This window comes from Phyllobates terribilis, unplaced genomic scaffold (genome assembly GCF_046119375.1).
Source record: "Phyllobates terribilis strain yellow unplaced genomic scaffold, ASM4611937v1 Scaffold_5__5_contigs__length_657084704, whole genome shotgun sequence".
Lineage (NCBI taxonomy): Eukaryota > Metazoa > Chordata > Amphibia > Anura > Dendrobatidae > Phyllobates > Phyllobates terribilis.
Window position 1 is genome coordinate 172,132,537 of NW_027362765.1, and position 21,641 is coordinate 172,154,177.

The 21,641-nt window shown below is 44.1% G+C and overlaps 1 protein-coding gene across 1 annotated transcript; it reads left to right on the forward strand.

The window, feature by feature from the left end:
* Positions 1–2,407: 2,407 nt before the first annotated feature.
* Positions 2,408–16,660, forward strand: SPMAP1 (sperm microtubule associated protein 1). Its single transcript, XM_073681117.1, has 3 exons — positions 2,408–2,695; positions 12,910–13,009; positions 16,470–16,660. The coding sequence occupies exons 1-3, from the start codon at positions 2,453–2,455 to the stop codon at positions 16,625–16,627; spliced, it is 501 nt and encodes a 166-aa protein (XP_073537218.1). The 5' UTR covers positions 2,408–2,452; the 3' UTR covers positions 16,628–16,660.
* The last annotated feature ends 4,981 nt before the right edge of the window (positions 16,661–21,641 follow it).

Sequence of the window (21,641 nt, forward strand, 5' to 3'; positions counted from 1 at the left end):
CCATCTATACACAGCGGGAGGCCGCACGGCGCCATCTATACACAGCGGGAGGCCGCACGTAGCCATCTATACACAGCGGGAGGCCGCACGGCGCCATCTATACACAGCGGGGGGCCGCACGGTGCCATCTATACACAGCGGGGGGGGGGGTCGCACGGTGCCATCTATACACAGCGGGGGGCCGCACGGTGCCATCTATACACAGCGGGGGGGGCCGCACGGCGCCATCTATACACAGCATGGGGGCCGCACGGTGCCATCTATACACCGCATGGGGACCGCACGGCGCCATCTATACACAGCGGGAGGCCGCACGGCGCCATCTATACACAGCATGGGGGCCGCACGGCGCTATCTATACACAGTGGGAGGCCGCATGACGCCATCTATACACAGCAGGAGGCCGCACGGCGCCATCTATACACAGCGGGAGGCCGCACGGCGCCATCTATACACAGCGGGAGGCCCACGGCGCCATCTATACACAGCGGGAGGCTGCACTGCGCCCCCCCAGAGATAGCAGGAGGCCGCACGGCGCCATCTATACTCAGCAGGAGGCTGCACGCAGTCACGCACACACACAAACATACAGACATACACATACACGCATAAACACATCTGAAACACAAAAATACATATAAACAGACATCACACAATTATGTCTGCCTGCACACACACACACTCAATTACACACACACACTCACTCACCATCCCCCGACTCGGCTCCAGTCCTCCTGCTCCTCTCCGATGCAGGCTGCAGCAGTGCAGGCCGGGCGCGCATTGCGTGACGTCACAGCTAGGAGACACGGCCGCGCACAGGATTGGAAAAAGAGATAGTATGGTTAATTTCCCATATAGAAAGATTCATATACATAATGAGCCAATAAATGCGCCCATACTATAGAGGAAATGAACCATAGTGAATAAGTGCAATGAAGAATGGTACAGTACATACAGATACCACCAAAACAGCATAGTGAAAGTCAGGCAAGGAACCTTTGCAGGTACGAAAAAGTGTAATGTGCTAAAACATAAAATGATAATGTGCCATTTATTAAAGTGAAAAGTGCCACACAGAAGAGATACCAAGGTAAGATACCCCGGTAATACCGATGTGTTGAACAATATAAGTAGGAATACACATTCCAGTAAATATCAGGTAAGTACAGTATATACATAATAACATTGATGTGTCAATCTTAAAGAAATATGATATTACCATCACAAAATCAAAAAGAAACAACAAAAAAGAAAATCAAGAAAGGAACAAAACTGTACAGGGAAAATCAGCATATAGTGTTGGAATACATCCTCCCAATCCATCCATATTGCTTCACAGCTACATTAAATCCGATAAGTATCACATAATGTGAATCCATGCCAAGAGCCCATATGAATATATATCAGCCCGAACACATGTCCGGATATCTGAAAAAATCCCCTGAGCGCTTTCTTCATTGTTAAATGGAGTTGGAAAAAAAAAGTGCCAGCAAGACGCCACAAAAACAATGGTAAAGAGATCAAAAAACCTGCCGCCAATCAAAAATGCTCAGAAAACAAACCCGCCGGCGTTTCTAGAAATGATTTTCTGCATGAAGATGTTGTGTGCACATACCGGAATCCTGAAAAAAACTTTAAGCCAAAACAAGAATTGGGATTGTAAAACAGGTTCTTGGTTCATGTGCACACAGCGGCTTTCAGTAGCCACCTTGTTTTTGAAGGTGACTATACTTCATGAAGACGTCGGTGTTTTCCCTGACGCGTCTTTTCTGACTTATTATGCCGCCTGCATTTTGTTTTAATTCCATATATAGCATAGTGGCGGTTTCCAAGTGGAATGGGCCAGAAGCATGGTGGACTGGTCACTTCTTTTAGCCACTTCACGGCTTTCATCACCTAAAGTGGTTTAAATAAGTGAATAAAGACATTGTTTTACATTGCTGTGCATACGGTCATTCTTATTGGCGTTTTTTAGTGCTCTTTCAGGTGGAATCCGCCTGCATAAGAGGTCGTGTTCACAAATCCTTAGGGTGGATTCAGATAGACCTAACTTTACACCATAGAGAAATCCAATTATCTGGGGCTTTCACTCAGTATATTGTGTAATAACTCGCTCACTCACACTGTGGGGTTTAATACTCTCTGTGGCCCCTATTCACTGTGTTATATGCCCTAAGTCAAAGGGAGTCTGTCTACGTTTGCATGTAGAGTGGTTTTCACCTGTGGAACTATAACCCCCAGCATGCAGATGGTATGTAATACATGACATGTAGCCATAGGTCGCGCAGCACTGTACTATGCGGTAACTACACATCCAATCGGATAGTTGCTTACATTTCCAGCTGCAATCTGATTGGCTACTTTCTGGCACTATGCGCGGAGCCGCTGCCGCTCGCGCTGTGTAGAACGCGCCGCTGTGACGTCACTCTACTCTTCTCACGCTGCAGACGCAATGGCGCTCCCGCCATCGGGGCAGATAAACTGGAGCCAGTTTCCGACCCCTGAGAAGCAATGGAGGGAAGGCCGGGAGAAGGGCTTCATCCTGGATGGCAATGCAGTGGCCAGCCTGGCTCGTGGTAAAAGGCTGCCACGTCTGTGGGTGACTATCCCTCCATATAACGCCCAGCTGGACCCCCACACCATGTCGTATTTCTGGAGCCCCTCCGTCCAAGCACTGCTGAAGAAGACCGCACAGGTAGAAAGGATCACACATGGCAGATCTGTGTGTGCTGGAGCTCCTCTCTCTGCTCATGTGCAGTGATCTGTAGATGCTAGCTATACTGGCAGATACCAGAGAGCAGCAGCACACTGATTAATGTCCATGACAGGGCATATTCTCTTACCACCTGATAATTAAAATGTCTCTGAAATCCCGGTTTGGGAGGAAGCCTTAAGTGTAACTCCACTTTCCCTATGGTGAGGAGACTGTGAGCAGCGGTGGTCCTCAGAGGAGGTCCCTTATCAGTGTCTCTTATTAACGTTGAGCAAAATGATTGACAGGACCCTGTGGCTGCCTCTTTCAGCTGTCCTGTGCGGGCTCAGCGTGCGAGCCTGCATCAAAGGCAGGGATTCGGCATATGACGTAGCGGTACCTCGTATGTCGGTAAGGGGTTACACCAGAGACTCAGACCAGACAAACTAGCTAATAAATAATATCTGTCTACTTTGCAAGAGCATCATTTTGTTAGCACCCTTTTAATTTATTTGTTTTGTTTTTTTCAAGGAAAATTACAAACCCTATTTTTTTTAAATGACCCATTTCACTGTGAAATGACGTTGAGGGGCCTATATACAGGGCCGGTGTTAGGGGCTGGCAGACTAGACTAGGCATTTGTGGCTGGCGTTCATAGCAGATAAGCAGTGACAGGCATCGGGGTTTTCTGCAGACCCCCGGTTGTCAGGCCATCCTATCAGCGCCCCGCAATCATGTGACAGGGGCGCCGATGAGCGAGGTTTGGATGCGCTTCCGACGCGATCATGTTGAATGCCGCTGTTAGGGGCACATGACAGCTGATTTAATCAGCTGTCATGTGTAGGAAAAGATGCGGGCCCCGCGCCCTTCACGACATATACCTCATAGATCGTGAAGGGGTTAATTCTGCTCAAAATTAATATTAACATGTTAATTATATTTATTAATATTAATTGTATCACTTAATATGGAGCAGAATTAAGTATGCTGACATCCCCCTATATACCATAAGAGCCCACACACAGCCCCCTATATACCGTAAGTGCCCCCACATAGCTACCCTCTATACAGCGCAAGTCCCCACATAACTTCCCTCTATACAGCGCAAGCCCCCATGTAGCCTCCCTCTATACAGCGCAAGCCCCCACGTAGCCTCCCTCTATACAGCGCAAACCCTCACGTAGCCTCCCTTTATACAGCGCAAGCCCCCGCTCAGCCTCCCTCTATACAGCGCAAGCCCCCACGTAGCCTCCCTTTATACAGCGCAAGCCCCCACGTAGCCTCCCTCTATACAGCTCAAGCCCCCACATAGCCTCCCTCTATACAGCGCAAGCCCCCACATAACTTCTTATACACAGCGCAAGCCCCCACATAACCTCTTATACACAGCATGTGCCCCACTTAGCCTTTTATTCACAGTGTATATGAGCTCCCACATAGCCTCCTACAGTACAGACCAAAAGTTTGGACACACCATCTCATTTAAAGATTGTTCTGTATTTTCTTGACTTTGAAAATTGTGCATTCACACTAAAGGCATCAAAACTATGAATTAACACATGTGGAATTATATACTTAACAAAAAAGTGTGAAACAACTGAAAATATGTCTTATATTCTAGGTTCTTCAAAGTAGCCACCTTTTGCTTTGATGACTGCTTTGCACACTCTTGGCATTCTATTGATGAGCTCCAAGAGGTGAAGAACCTAGAATATAAGACATATTTTCAGTTGTTTCACACTTTTTTGTTAAGTATATAATTCCACATGTGTTAATTCATAGTTTTGATGCCTTCAGTGTGAATGTACAATTTTCATAGTCATGAAAATACAGAAAAATCTTTAAATGAGAAGGTGTGTCCAAACTTTGGGTCTGTACTGTATATACAGTGTGAGCCCCCACATAGCCTCCTATATACAGTGTGAGCCTCCATGTATACAGAGTGAGCCCCACATAGCCTCCTATATACACTGCTCAAAAAAATAAAGGGAACACTCATATAACACATCCTAGATCTGAATGAATGAAATATTCTCATTGAATAGTTTGTTCTGTACAAAGTTGAATGTGCTGACAACAAAATCACACAAAAATCATCAATGGAAATCAAATTTATTAACCAATGGAGGCCTGCATTTGGAGTCACCCCCAAAATTCAAGTGGAAAAACACACTACAGGCTGATCCAACTTTGATGTAATGTCTTTAAAACAAGTCAAAATGAGGCTCAGTATTGTGTGTGGCCTCCACGTGCCTGTATGACCTCCCTACAATGCCTGGGCATGCTCCTGATGAGGTTGCGGATGGTCTCTTGTGGGATCTCCTCCCAGACCTGGACTAAAGCATCCGCCAACTCCTGGACAGTCTGTGGTGCAACGCGACGTTGGTGGATGGAGCGAGACATGATGTCCCAGATGTGCTCAATCGGATTCAGGTCTGGGGAACGGGCGGGCCAGTCCATAGCTTCAATGCCTTCATCTTGCAGGAACTGCTGACACACTCCAGCCACATGATGTCTGGCATTGTCCTGCATTAGGAGGAACCCAGGGACAACCGCACCAGCATATGGGCTCACAAGGGGTCTGAGGATCTCATCTCGGTACCTAAGAGCAGTCAGGCTACCTCTGGCGAGCACATTGAGGGCTGTGCGGTCCTCCAAAGAAATGCCACCCCACACCATTACTGACCCACTGCCAAACCGGTCATGCTGAAGGATGTTGCAGGCAGCAGATCGCTCTCCACGGCATCTCCAGACTCTGTCACGTCTGTCACGTGCTCAGTGTGAACCTGCTTTCATCTGTGAAGAGCACAGGGCACCAGTGGCAACTTTGCCAATCCTGGTGTTCTATGGCAAATGCCAAGCGCCCTGCACGGTGTTAGGCTTGTGAGCACAACCCCCATCTGTGGAAGTCGGGCCCTCATACCACCCTCATGGAGTCGGTTTCTAACTGTTTGTGCAGACACATGCATATTTGTGGCCTGCTGGAGGTCATTTTGCAGGGCTCTGGCAGTGCTCCTCCTGTTCCTACTTGCACAAAGGCAGAGGTAGCGGTCCTGCTGCTGGGTTGTTGCCCTCCTACGGCCCCCTCCACGTCTCCTGGTGTACTGGCCTGTCTCCTGATAGTGCCTCCAGCCTCTGGACACTATGCTGACAGACACAGCAAACCTTCTTGCCACAGCTCGCATTGATGTGCCATCCTGGATGAGCGGCACTACCTGAGCAACTTCTGTGGGTTGTAGAGTCCGTCTCATGCTACCACGAGTGTGAAAGCACAACCAACATTCAAAAGTGACCAAAACATCAGCCAGAAAGCATTGGTACTGAGATGTTGTCTGTGGTCCCCACCTGCAGAAACAGGTGTGTCTTGATAATTGCCAATAATTTCCATCTATTGTCTATTCCATTTGCACAACAGCATGTGAAATTGATTGTCAATCAGTGTTTCTTCCTAAGTGGACAGTTTGATTTGACAGAAGTTTGACTTACTCGGAGTTATATTCTGTTGTTTAAGTGTTCCCTTTATTTTTTTGAGCAGTGTACATACAAATATGCCATACACATGAAAAAAAAACACCACATGCCTTGCTTCCTTTTCGCCGGTGCTCTGCTCCTGTCTCCTGAGCACTGAGTCTCAGCAGCAGCGCGATGAAATAACGTTATCGCATCTGCTGTCTCACGCACTTAATGTTGGAAGATGGAGCCGACGGCCTCGTTCTCCACCATTGTATTCAACGCTGTCTGCTTCCCGAGGATGCAGATAGTGGTAACAGCGGGCGGTGGCTGCCAGATGGACGGCGGGTAGGGGAGGACATGGTGCTTTAAAGGGAATCTGTCACCCCCCTGGGACTTTTCAGACTGCTAATATGGGCATACAGGTGATAGAAATGTGAATCTATACTTACCTGTATGGACCATATTAGCGGTCTAGTTGCTGTGTAATAGCTTTTTTATTCAATTATTTCTTTTAAGCTTCGCGTCCCCCGGACGCCAAGAAATCCCCGCCTACTAGCTCTATTTCCATACTCACCCCACCTCCCCTGCACGTCACCAGGCCCTGTGACGTGCAGTTCCCGGCCAGATCCCGCACCTGCGCAGTTTCTCCTGTACTGATGGCGTTCTTCTCCCTGCCGTCAGTGTAGTGTTGTGCAGCAGGGAACTTGTGCGCAGGCACTGGGAAGGCAGAGTGACTCACCGATGCCTGTGCACAAGTTCCCTGCTGCACAACACTACACTGACGGCAGGGAGAAGAGCACCGTTCGTACAGAGGAAACAGGAGGTGGGGTGATTATGGAAATAGGGCTAGTAGGCGAGCATTTCTTGGCGTCCAGGGGATGCGAAGCTTAGCTTTTTTATTACATTATTTCTGCTATTGCACAGCAACCAGACTGCTAATATGGGCCATACAGGTAAGTATAGATTCACATTTCTATTACCTGTATGCCCATATTTGGTCTGAAAAGTCCAGGGGGTGACAGATTCAGTTTAATATGCAGCTTACATCCTTTTGTATTTTTATCCAGCAGGGGGCGCTATTTACTTATATATCAGTACCGTTACAAAGTCATCGCTGAGTAATGATTATTATTACTTAACGGCCTTTGGCTCGATCTCCAGCCTTGGTGACTTGATGGATGAACGCTCTGTAGGATGATGGATTTCTTGCAAGCCTAGATAGGTCCACCAGGGTCTTCTCCGCCGTTATCTTGATTGTATCAAGCCATCGGGTTGCTGGTCTTCCTTTCGCCTTGTTCCTTCCATTCTTCCGACCATGATGTTCTTCTCCAGTGATTGCTCGCTTTGTATGATGTGTCCACAGTAGGCAAGTCGTGGCTTGGTAATAAAACCCATTAATGACCTCTGTGAAGACACGGGGTCTTCCATGGGCGTAACACTACTCAAACAACACAGGGTGAGGGTAAAACAGTGTGGCAATATTTTATTGAACCACAAAACAGGCAATAAACACATAGAACAGTCCCAGCAAATGCCCAAGATGGTACAACATTACACAGTCTCACCCTTCCTTCTCCGCCCACCTTGGATAGAACAGCTGAGACTTTGTGACTTCCAGGGCCAACTACCTCAACCAATGGCTCCCCGCTTCTGGCGGGCCCCCACAGAGAGAAGGTAGCGCCAAGCTTAGGAAGCTAGCAGTCCATCGAGGTACAAGGCCAGGAGACGCGAGGGTCTCACCCTGGCCTCTCCGAGAGTTTCCATTGGGCCAGATGACCGGCTGGTCCCAATCTGGCTTCTCCGAATGTCTCCATGGGTTCCAGGCGACCGGAGGGTCCCACCTGGCAACCCCAAACAACATATCCATGGGGCCAAGTGTCTTCATCATCCCAACCTGGTCTCCCCAAATGTATCCATGGGATCTCTGATGGTCAATGGAGCAGATCCGTATCTTTCCAGTCAGGGCCATGTACCCCTTAGGCAGAAATCATGTAGACTCCAAAGCTGTGTCTTTTTGGTTAAAGCCATGCTTCCAAGCTGGTGGTCTGAGAGCGTCTCTGCGCTTTGATTCTCCTTGTAAAGTCTCCTCCAATTCTCTTTTCAGCAGAATAGAAAAACCCTTTTTATATTTACATATGTGGCTAAGGTCATCAGTCACAGGTTGGGGGGGAAAGTTGCACTGCTCAGGTTTCATTGTTTGAGCATTTAATGAATTTACCTAGTTTGTCCTCCTGTTTTGTGAGTCAACAAGCCACAGGGTCCACACAATGGTTAAGCAACATATTTAGCAAACATTCATTGTTCCACACTGAGTCACTGTCCTTCATGACCAACCACAGTCAACACAAAGATAATAGTTTATTCCTCTTGGATTAACAAATCTAAACATCTAGCTGATTAAGATAATAAGCTCTTTCTTCACAACCTCTGTAAAAGGGCATAGCAGCGGTTGTCAATGGGTTAAACCACCATTAATTCCAGGGTTGGGTACTAGTGAAGAGGGTTTACATACATATAATACAAATGTAAAATACAAGCAAGTACAATAAACAAACTTAAGTGCTTGTGCAGATGACCGTATAACTCGGGCAAGTGCTGTCCTTCGTTTTGAAGAATAGCACATGTCCCCATGTTATTCTATGGGACTGTGCACATGTCCAATTATTTTTCCTTGAGTCGAGGAAAAAAAATTGCAGCATGCAAGATTTTCCTCAGAGAATTGGATGGCACACTTGCCCTTTCATCGTTATGGGTCAATAGAAACAAAATATCGAACCGCACTCGGATTACATCTGAGTACGATCCAATTTTCACCAACTGTCATAGAGGAGGTGGAGAATCTTTTTTTTTTCTCTCCACGTCCAAGAAAATCGGATCAGAATCTGATCAGCATAATCAAACCGATTTTCTCGGACATGGAGAAAAAGGACGTGTGACCCTAACCTACCCTTGAGACTGGTACAGAGGGATTAACGCCACAGCCCTCATGGATTTATAATCTACAAGGTATTGGTGAAAGAGACAGTAGGTTAAGGGGTTGCAGCAGCTCCAATTGTAATGATGTGGCAGTGGGGTCATTGCAGGTTGTAGGCGTTCTTCAAGAGATGGGTTCTCATGTTGCGTCTGAAGGTTTCAGTGGTGGAAGACAATCTTCTGTGCTGAGGTAGTGAGTTCAAGAGGCTGGGGGATGCGCGGGAGAAATCTTGGAGACAGTGGTGTGAGGAACGTACAAGGCCAGAGGAAACAGAAGATCTTGTGAGGATCAGAGATTATGTGTAGGAAGGCATTGGAGATTATATTGGGGATTTATGGACGACCTTTTATGTCAGGGTTAGTTCCTTAAACTGAATTCTGTTGGTGATTGGAAGCTAGTGAAGGGATTGGCAGAGGGGACAGGCAAAAGATCTCCAAGGGGAGATGAGGCTTTCCAAGATCATATCATTCTATCTCAATATGGAGCAGGTGTAATAATATTAACAAATACCTCCAATTAGAAATGTGGTATAGTTTTTCTGATTCGCTATATCTCTTTTCTCATGTGCAGGCATTGCAGGACCTTAGGTATCCATGGTTGCAACCACTGATATAGTGACAGTTAGTTAGCTAGCTGCTAGTGGTCGTAACAATGGCAACCTATGCACAGTGACCAATCTATTACACAGTCGGTCCATGTAAATGGACCTTAAGATGGGTGGTCGCAGAGGATCTTGCAGTAGTCGAGGTAGAAGATGACGAGGGCGCATACTAACATTTGTGTTCATATAGTCAAATAATTTTTGCATCTTTTCGTGAAACGAGAAGTTAAATTTTTATGTTTTATACTTTATTTTTTTGTGATATCGGTGGGAAAATAAAGGAAATATGTGTCTGTTTTTCATTTCATTTTTTTTTACGACCGCAAAATTACATTTCAAAATTTGTTCCCTTTTCTGTAACAATTACAATTGTGGTCGAGGCTACTAACAGCGATTTGGATTGCTAATGGCTTTTTTATTTTAATGTTTTGTTTTTTTTTTACCTACTTTTGATTTATGTATTTTTTTTAATTTATTTCACATATTGTGCCCCCCATAGACCATAAAAGATTTCTCTTATAAATGGGACTAGTATATTAGCCCCAGTTACAATGGAAAATGATGCTACTGATGTCATGTCATCTTCATAGAGGAGGGTTCCCACTTAGTACCCTCTATTGGGGAGTGGAAATATGAGTTCTTACTCTTTCGCACCCGCCTCTCAATGCATTTCAATAATGCATCATTTCCCCTTCTGCAGCTATATGGTGAATGTCACTCTTTTATGATATGTCCAAAGGAGAATTTTATGCTGTGGATTTTTCACAATTGCAAATTTTGCACTAAATTGTGGAGATTTTGCTGCAAATTCCACTGTAGAAATTCTAAGGATGTACTGCAGATTTCACACTTTGCACTGCAGGATTCTTGAACAAATTGCTGTAAATTATACAGGTGCATCTCACTAAATTAGAATATCATCAAAAAGTTAATTTATTTCAGTTATTCAATACAAAAAGTGAAACCTGTATTATATAGAGTCATTACAAACATATTGATCTATTTCAAGTGTATATTTCTGTTAATGTTGATGATTATGACTTACAGCCAATGAGAACACAAAAGTCAATATCTCAGTAAATTAAAATAATTAACCAAAAACACCTGCAAAGGCTTCCTAAATGGGGAAGACTGCTGACTTGACAGATGTCCAGAAGGCAGTCATTGACACACTCCACAAGGTCCCAGAGTTCCAGTTTTCATTTAGAAATCAAGGTCCCAGAGTCTGGAGGAAGAGTGGAGAGGCCACAATCCAAGCTGCTTGAGGTCTAGTGTGAAGTTTCCACAATCAGTGATGGTTTGGGGAGCCATGTCATCCGCTGGTGTAGGTCCACTGTGTTTTATCAAGACCAAAGTCAGGGCAGCCATCTACCAGGAAATTTTAGAGCAATTCATGCTTCCCTCTGCCGACAAGCTTTTTGGAGATGTAAATTTCATTCTCCAGCAGGACTTGGCACCTGTCCACACTGCCAAAAGTACCGATACCTGGGTTATAAATAACAGTATCACTGTGCTTGATTGGCCAGCAAAGTCGCCTGACCTTAGCCCCATAGAGAATCTATGGGGTATTGTCAAGAGGAAGATGAGAGACACCAGACCCAACAATGCAGACGAGCTGAAGGCCGCTATGAAAGCAACCTGGGCTTCCATAACACCTCAGCAGTGCCACAGGCTGATCGCCTCCATGCCACGCCGCATTGATGCAAAAGGAGCCCCGACCAAGTATTGAGTGCATTTACTGAACATACATTTCAGTAGGCCAACATTTCAGATTTTAAAAACATTTTTCAAGCTGTTGTTATAAAGTATTCTAATTTACTGAGATAATGACTTTTGTGTTTCGATTGGCTGTAAGCCATAATCATCAACATTAACAGAAATGAATACTTGAAATAGATCACTCTGGTTGTAATGGCTCTATATAATATATGAGTTTCACTTTTAGTATTGAAGAAATGAAATAAATTAACTTTTTTTTATGATATTCTAATTTAGTGAGATGCACCTGTATATGCTGATGTCTTATTGTCTATGATGATTAGAAGGTTATTCCCATCTTATGAAGTGCTGACATATTGCTAGGCTTTGGTTGGTGTTTGACCTTTGGAAACCCTACAGTCCTGGAAATGAGGCTTTTTCTGTGGTTTAGTGTAGCATAATATTTAGGCCAAGTTCACACAGGCGTATTTTCGGTCAGGTGCTGTCCGTATGTAAACCAATAGTCTGTGTGTAAACAAAAGAAGAAAAAAAAAACAGCAGGCGCCAGACTCATTCGTTTTTTGGAAGAAATTCACTCATAGATTACAATAGACGAGCAAGAAAAAAACCTGATGCAATATGGGCACCATCTGTATGACTTCTGTTTTTAAGGCTATGTGTCCACGATCAGGCTATAGCAGCGCTGTGGACGCAGCGTATTTTCACTGCGTCCGATCACGCAGGTAAATCCTCATGTGTTCATTGAACAATGCAAACTTACTTCATTCTATACAGTCTATGGTGGAAATTTCTGTCGCTGAAACTAACAAAAATTGACATGCTCGTAAATCTGCGCCACCAGTGAGTTTACGCTGTGTCAAATAGAAGCACAGTGTGCATAGGATTTCTATAAATCCCATCCACTGTGCTTCTACTGTACAATGCAGCGTTTTGGACGCAAAACAGGTGAGCTGCATCCAAACCGCTGCTATTATAGATCGTGGGCACGTAGCCTAACAGATTCATTGCCATGATTACATAATAAAACTGTATTGGGCCTTTATTTCTTTAATTGTGAATGAAAAATATGGATGCCAAAACGGACATAAGGAAGGCACACAGGATTATCTTACAGAGGAAAAAATTACCATTTTTTTCTGGATGAAAAACGGACAGTTTTTCATTTTCATGCACTCTTGTGAACTTGTCCTTAGTGTTTTTCCAACACAGCAGCGCTCCTACCATCTGATATGCAGAACCGCAACATCCAACAGAAAGCACTGTGTCCTCGCCTAGGTTTTCTTGCAGTGATCCAGGCTCTGGCTGTGCAGGGAAAATTTAGAAGGGGATGCAATGCTAAATCAGCAATGTGGCATCTTCAGTTTTATGATCATTGGGGGTCTCAGAGGCTGGCCGCACTGATCATAAAGTGATGGCATAGTCTAGTGATAAGATGAGATTTTTTTCTTATATCTTTATTTTCAATAACAGGGTCATGGAGGAACGTCAGCAGAAGGTTGGATTGTGGACTATAACAACATCTGGGGAAAAGAGCAGATTTACTTAAATAAGAGGAACTGGAGCGGAGCAGGTGAAAATGATAGTAATGTTTTTTAGGAGGGGGTTCTTTAAAAGGAGCACTTACTAGGGTCACAACTTTCCAGAGATGGGGAGATTGATCAATTGGACATCCAAAAGGGACCTCCAGCTCTAGGGCCCAAGAAAAGAGCCATAGGTTAGCTAAGGGTGCTTAGTGCTTGGTGCATACTGGTGATGGCTCGTTTGCCCAGGAGCTATTCCTTCTGACCTCCCCATACAAACAAATTTATTCTTAGTTGGGTGAGGGGATAAGACAATGTCAGGTACCTCTGGAGGCTTTTTCCCCTGTAAGAACAAAAGATTGTACAATCCAAAGCGCACTTTCTTTCCCCCCATAATATCTGCTGTTAGGTGACAGCCAGAACAGCTACATACACAGATGGTCAGCTGCTCCTGCTGATATTTGTGATCTTGGACAAGCTTCATCTAATGTGTAAGATCACTTTAAGGGCTCAGTCAGACAGCCATATAACACAGACGACGCATCATATTTCTCGGACAGGCCGACGGCTGTCCTGACCCCAACGTGACAGCATGTATTTCTTTGCAGCTGTCACGATAGGGTAAGTAGAGCTGTCGGCCAGTCCGTGCACTTTGATGCGATCATCGTCCATGTTATGTGGCCTTCTGACTGCACCCTAAAGGGACCCTGTCATCACATATCCATGCCCCTAAACTGCTGCTACTGCACTATACAAGAAGGTTTCAAAAGCTAGATAAAATCTCTTTCTAAAATTTCCCTTTAAGTGTAAAGAAAAAAAAATAAAGTTTTCAAAGTAGTGCAAACTACCTGTCAATAGTTATGTGGGCAGTCTCTGAGTCGTGTAGTCCCATGCCCCTCCTGACTTGATATACATTTATACATTCAGGCCAGCTTCTGCAGCATCTGGTGCAGGAGCGGACACAGACAGAAGAGGGCCCCTGGGCAAGAACAATATATGGGCCCTTTGCAGTCCAATTTCTCATCATAATGCATCTTAGGCCCTTGTGCGACTGCACAGGTTGCACTAATGTTATGTTTGCCTCTGATCTGGCACATGTGCATGTGTAATGACCTTGGCTTTATCTGTGCACTGGACATGTGTCAGATGTGGCTACAGCTGACCTGTAATGACATATTCTCACCAGAGGTGCATTAATCAAGCCAGGTGGGACTGCAGGACTCCTCCGAGACGGGACTGCAGGACTCCTCAGAGATGGGACTGCAGGACTGCTCAGAGGTGGGACTGCAGGACTCCTCCGAGATGGGACTGCAGGACTCCTCCGAGATGGGACTGCAGGACTCCTTAGAGACGGGACTGCAGGACTCCTCAGAGACGGGACTGCAGGACTCCTCAGAGACGGAACTGCAGGACTCCCCAGAGACGGAACTGCAGGACTCCCCAGAGACGGAACTGCAGGACTCCCCAGAGACGGGACTGCAGGACTCCCCAGAGACGGGACTGCAGGACTCCCCAGAGACGGGACTGCAGGACTCCCCAGAGACGGGACTGCAGGACTCCCCAGAGACGGGACTGCAGGACTCCCCAGAGACGGGACTGCAGGACTCCCCAGAGACGGGACTGCAGGACTCCCCAGAGACGGGACTGCAGGACTCCCCAGAGACGGGACTGCAGGACTCCCCAGAGACGGGACTGCAGGACTCCTCAGAGACAGAACTGCAGGACTCCCCAGAGACGGAACTGCAGGACTCCCAGAGACGGAACTGCAGGACTCCCCAGAGACGGGACTGCAGGACTCCCCAGAGACGGGACTGCAGGACTCCCCAGAGACGGGACTGCGGGACTCCCCAGAGACGGGACTGCGGGACTCCCCAGAGACGGGACTGCGGGACTCCCCAGAGACGGGACTGCGGGACTCCTCAGAGACGGGACTGCCCACATAACTGTTTGCTAGTATTGTGCACTATTTTATAATTGTATTTTTTTTCTTTATTATGCAAGGGACATTTCAGACAGTGATATTTGAAAAAAAAAACTATTACCATTCAATATAATTCTATATTTAAGGGGCCATGTAAGTAATGACAGGCTTTAATAGGTGTGTATGTTTATTTCTGAAGGATAATAAACATTGCTGCATATCAGCGGCCTCTAATGCGCTGCAACCTTCACAGTTACGCCTGACAGAAGTGTGAAGGCTGCAGCCAATCTACTTCCGCGAATAGGCTGCAGCACTCATGTGACATAACAATATCACATGACTTCAGGTCCAGGATATGAATCTTTGGTCACGGCCCCACTATCAGTATTTGGTCAGTATTTTTTCTCAGGAGTGGGAGCCAAAACCAGGTGAGGAACAATCAGAGAAAAGGTATAATAGAAACAAGTCACCAATTCCGCATTTATCACCCACTCCTGGTTTTGGCTCCCACTCCAGAGAAAAAATAGTGATCAAATACTGATAGTGGGGCCCTGGCCTTTGCCTCTGATTCATTAAGACCGGCGATTTCTCACCGGTCTTGATGTGGGGTTGTGGTGGAGTCAGGCGCTCCTGATTTATGAAAAAGTGCATGCCTCTTCATGAATCTGGAGTGCTTGACAAGTGGTGTGCGTCAGCTCATCATGAATCAGATGAGTTGTGGTGTCACGTCCCTGATATGCCCCGTCCCGCCCCAGCTCTGTCCATTTCGTCAGAGCTGAGAGAAATTGTCATGAAGACGCCAAAAGTCACAATATTTGTTGTGACTTTGTAAAGCTATTATACACTTTTTGGCGTAAAAGCTTTGATGAATCGGGGCCATTGTGTTTTTTTAGTTTATCTAAGACAACTTGGCACTGTTTTTTCGATCAACATGGCCGTATTAGGCTTGTTTTTTGTGGGACAAGTTGTAGTTTTGATTGACACCATTCATTTTACTATATGATGTATTGAGAAACAGCAAAAAAAATCCTAAGGGGATGAAATGGTAAAAAAAGTTGCAATTCCATGTTGAAAAAACTATTTTATAGTAGCAGTAAAATAAATGAGATTTCTAAAATCTCATTCACACAGTGCATTATTTTCCTTGTGGTTTTTGAGTGGCTATGTGTTTTTTTTTTTAAACGCTGCAAGTGAGCTCTTTCCACGTTTTTGCTGCATTCAATTGAATGAATCAAAAACACTTGAAAAAAACTGCATCAAAAGCGCACATAATTTACAAAGCGTTTTACCTGCCAACACTGCATTTTTCATGAGGAAAAAAATGCTGCAAAAAAGTACTGTATGAACACATCCTTAGTTGCAGATGAGTGGAGCTTAGTTTTTAAGGCACTTTGTGAAAATAAAGGCTGTTACTAAATAATACTTTTGTAGTGGTAATAAATAGCTCTAGTCTGTTTCATATATGGCCATATATAATGTTGTCTAGTTCACTTTTCCTCACCCTTTTTATGACCATCTGTAAATTACAAGATGACCTTGTGATTACCTGTCTCTTCACTTCTCATTCTGATCTCCATTTGTACTGTTAGGACACTGCCGGTCATTGATCAGCGGTCACAGCAGCTTCCAGTCTAGTGTCCCCCCTCCAATTGGTTACAATGGACGGTTTGGATATCGGCGGAATACTCCTACACTCCGCAGCAAGTCATCTTGTTTTGGTGAAATCAGCCCTTTCTCTTTTCATTAGGTTGGTTACTGCTATTACGGTATGATTAATTAAAGGGTGTCAACGCTGAATGTTAACTCTGACTAGTTTCTTCACTTGCAGTAGTGACTGGTTTGTTTCCCGGCGTAATTGTAATGCTTGTTACAAGCTTTAGAGAATATTTAACAGTCGTTAAGACAACCCTTTTTCTAAGAAATTTTGTACATAGTCATACCCCATAAGGTTGGGTGGTGGAGTCCTGAGCAGAAGCGGAGAGACAGCGCTGAACCCGGGGAGGGTGAGTAACTGTTTTGTTTTGGAACCATTTATCTTAAATGGGAAAAGTCAGACTGCCTCAGACATCCACTACAATCCTATCAGCCTCACCACAACAGTTAAATAGTTACATAGGTTAAATACAGACCTAGGTCCATCAAGTTCAACCTTCCTCCACTAATTGTATATTTTATCACTAATTTAATTGTAACCCGCAATGTTATGTGTATTGAGGAAATCATCCAGCCCCTTTTTTAAAAGCTGTTTTAGAGTCTGCCATCACCACCTCTTGTGGTCAGGCATTCCACAGTCTAACTGCTCTAACTGTAAAGAACGCTTTCCTATTCAGCTGCCAAAATCACCTTTCTTCCATTGATAATGAGTGCCCCCTGGTCCTTAGTTTGGCCTTTGGAAGGAATACATCATGTGCCAGTACTTTGTACTGACCACACATATATTTATATATGTAAATGAGATCTCCTCCTAGATGTATTTTTTCTAAGCTAAACAAGTACAACTTTTAGAACCTCTCATCATATGAGGTCTTCCATCCCTTGTAATAATCTAGTTGCCCCCGAACTTACTCTAGCTTCTGAATATCCTTTTTAAAATGTGGAGCTCAAAACTGGATCCCATATTCTAGATGTGGCCTCACTAGTGATTTACAAAGAGGCTGTTATGTTCTGCAACTAAGAACTAAGGAACAGGAGGGAAAAGCTGTCCCTGCATTGAGACTCTGCTTGAACCCTACGCTGGGGTGGGTGCCCTGTTCCTTGTGAACAGCCCCACCGACGATCCTGCACTGAACTCAAACGAAGACCTGAAGGAAGGGTGTCCCTAAAAGATCTAAGGACTGGGAGCAAAAACAGGTGACCTCTTAAAAGAGAAGTTAGTTGCAGAAACGAAGAAAAAAGGAAACAAAACTGGTGGAACAAGAAGTCCCAGGATATCAATTGTCCTAAGCTCAAAGAACTAACAAGGCAACTTAGCCAGAGCACAGGCGTAACAACACTGATGTCCAGCGAGGAATGGGAGACAGGTGCTGAGTAATAAAGAGTGAGGAGATCATGTGACCAAGACACCCAGCACCAGAGGAAAAGACTAGAAGGCAGCAAACCAAAAAAAGATGGCCGAAAAGTAAAACAACGTAGATTCTAACAGAGGCAACAGTACGTTGGGATTGCGAGATTTTATCTCTCTTTTTAGACATCCTAAAATCTTGTTTGCTTTTGCAGCTGCTGCTTGACATTGAGTACTGCTGCCTAGCTTACTTGTAACCAGAATACCCAAATCCTTCTCCTGTTCTGTAGTCCTGAGTATACTCCCATTTAATGTATATGCAACCATATCTGCGGAGTCGATAAGCCAAACCTCCGACTCCTCAATTTCTATGACACCGACTCGGACTCCCTCATACATGGCTCATGTTTAAGTGATAAATTTACTGTGGCACAGATTTATCTCAGCTAAAAGTCAAGACCCTTAGATCAGGAATAGGACAGACATTTATAGGACATTTCAGAACTTTCCCAAATTCTTATGAAAAAAATATTCCCCCCAAACTGCATTGAAAAACTGTACCCAATTTATTATATATTTTAGGAGTTGGAGTCTGTCCATTTTATACTGATTTCAACTCCACCAAAATAGACACCGACTCTGACTCGGACTCCACAGCCCTGTATGCAACAATAGAATTACACCGTCCTAGATACATTACTCTACATTTATCTACATTAAACCTCATTTGCCAAGTATTTGACCATTCAGTGATCGTATCCAGATCGTTCTGCAATATCATGTCAAGATCAGATTTTAATATCCTACATACAGTTATATGAAAAAGTTTGGGCACCCCTATTAATCTTAAGCTTAATGTTTTATAAAAATTGGTGTTTTTGCAACTGCTATTTCAGTTTGATATATGTAATAACTGTTGGACACAGTAATGTTTCTGCCTTGAAATGAGGTTTATTGTACTAACAGAAAATGTGCAATCTGCATTCAAACAAAATTTGACAGGTGCATAAGTATGGGCACCTCACCAGAAAAGTAACATTAATATTTAGTAGATCCTCCTTTTGCAAAAATAACAGCCTCTAGTCGCTTCCTGTACCTTTTAATGAGTTCCTGGATCCTGGATGAAGGTATTTTTGACCATTCCTCTTTACAAAACAATTCCAGTTCAGTTAAGTTTGATGGTCGCCGAGCATGGACAGCCCTCTTCAAATGATCCCACAGATGTTCAATGATATTCAGGTCTGGGGACTGGGATGGCCATTCCAGAACATTGTAATTGTTCCTCTGCATGAATGCCTGAGTAGATTTGGAGCGGTGTTTTGGATCATTGTCTTGCTGAAAGATCCATCCCCTGCATAACTTCAACTTTATCACTGATTCTTGAACATTATTGTCAAGAATCTGCTGATACTGAGTGGAATCCATGCGTCCCTCAACTTTAACAAGATTCCCGGTGCCGGCATTGGCCACACAGCCCCAAAGCATGATGGAACCTACACCAAATTTTACTGTGGGTAGCAAGTGTTTTTCTTGGAATGCTGTGATTTTTTGCCGCCAAGCATAACGCCTTTTTGTATGACCAAACAACTCAATCTTGGTTTCATCAGTCCACAGGACCTTCTTCCAAAAAGAAATTGGCTTCTCCAAATGTGCTTTTGCATACCTCAGCCGACTCTGTTTGTGGCGTGCTTGCAGAAAAGGCTTCTTTCGCATCACTCTCCCATACAGCTACTCCTTGTGCAAAGTGCGTTGTATAGTTGACCGATGCACAGTGACACCATCTGCAGCAAGTTGATGCTGCAGCTCTCTGGAGGTGGTCTGAGGATTGTCCTTGACTGATCTCACCATTCTTCTTCTCTGCCTTTCTGATGTTTTTCTTGGCCTGCCACTTCTGGCCTTAACAAGAACTGTCCCTGTGTTCTTCCATTTCCTCACTATGTTCCTCACAGTGGAAACTGACAGGTTAAATCTCTGAGACAGCTTTTTGTATCCTTCCCCTGAACAACTATGTTGCATAATCTTTGTTTTCAGATCATTTGACAGTTGTTTTGAGGAGCCCATGATGCCACTCTTCAGAGGAGATTCAAACAGGAAAACAACTTGCAAGTGGCCACTTTAAGTAGCTTTTCTCATGATTGCATACACCTGGCTATGAAGTTCAAAGCTCAGTGAGGTTAGAAAACCAAAAAAAGTGCTTTAGTACGTCAGGAGTATTTAAAACAAGAAAATGATAAGGGTGCCCATACTTATGCACCTGTCAAATTTTGTTTGAATGCAGATTGCACATTTTCTGTTAGTACAATAAACCTCATTTCAAGGCTGAAACATTATTGTGTCCAACAGTTATTACATATATCAAACTGAAATAGCTGTTGCAAAAACACCAATTTTTATAAAACATTAAGATTAATAGGGGTGCCCAAACTTTTTCATATAACTGTAGTTTGGTGTCGTCAGCAAAGACTGAAATCGGTCCTAGCACAGATCCCTGTGGCACCACACTTCTGACTATATCCCATTTAGAGAACGTACCATTCATGACGACTCTTTGTTTCCTGTCATTTAGCCAATTCATTACCCACCTGCATATAGTTCCCCCAAGTTCTTGCTTCAGTATAAGGCTGCTATGTGGTACAGTATCAAAAGTCCAGATAAATCACATCAGCCGCATTACCAACATCCTGATTTGCACTTACCTCCTCATAGAACCCCAACATGTTGGTTAGACATGACCTATCTTTCATGAATCCTTGCTGATTATCATTTATTATATTATTCTCTGCGATATAACTCTACAGGTCATCTCTTATGATGCCCTCAAAAACTTTGCACACTACTAATGTCAGATTTACTGGCCAGTAGTTACCTGAACCCACCTTCTTACCTTTCTTAAATATCGGTACCACATCAGCCACCAACCCTGTTACAAGAGAGTCTAAGAATATGAGATACAGCGGTCTGGAAATTACTGAGCTCAATTCCCTCAGTATCTGTGGATGAATACCATCTGGGCCAAGGATTTGTCAATGTTTAATTTGCTCAGATGCAGGCATACTTCATCTTGTGTTAAACTAGTTATGTGAGGTGGTGAACTTTGATTTTTGCCTTGTTGAAAGATCCCTGGAACTGATGGTTCGTTGGTGAACATAGATGAAAAATGCCTGTTTAATATCTTAGCCATTTCTTTGTCCTCTATAATTATTTTGTTATTATCATCTTTTAAGGGGCCGATACCATTTGTTTTTCTCTTTTTGGCCTTGATGTAATTATAACAAATTTGGGGATTTATTTTAACCCCTTAAGCCCCGCGGGTGGTTTGCACGTTAATGACCGGGCCAATTTTTACAATTCTGACCACTGTCACTTTATGAGGTAATTACTCTTGAACGCTTCAACGGATCCCCCTGATTCTGAGATTGTTTTTTCGTGACATATTGTACTTCATGATTGTGGAAAAATTTCTTCGATATCACTTGCGTTTATTTGTGAAAAAAACGGAAATTTGGCGAAAATTTTGAAAATTTTGCAATTTTCAAAATTTGAATTTTTAAGCCCTGAAATCAGAGCGATATGTCACACAAAAGAGTTAATAAATAACATTTCCCACATGTCTACTTTACATCAGCACAATTTTGGAACCAAAATTTTTTTTTGTTAGGGAGCTATAAGGGTTAAAAGTTGACCAGCGATTTCTCATTTTTCCAACAAAATTTACAAAACCATTTTTTTAGGGACCACATCACATTTGAAGTCACTTTGA

Bases quoted from the DNA above. Each gene is read 5' to 3' on its own strand.
- SPMAP1 (XM_073681117.1), top strand. From the start codon at position 2,453: ATGGCGCTCCCGCCATCGGGGCAGATAAACTGGAGCCAGTTTCCGACC. The intron at 2,696-12,909 runs GTAGAAAGGATC...TTTCAATAACAG, and splicing joins TGCTGAAGAAGACCGCACAG to GGTCATGGAGGAACGTCAGC. The intron at 13,010-16,469 runs GTGAAAATGATA...TTGTACTGTTAG, and splicing joins GAGGAACTGGAGCGGAGCAG to GACACTGCCGGTCATTGATC.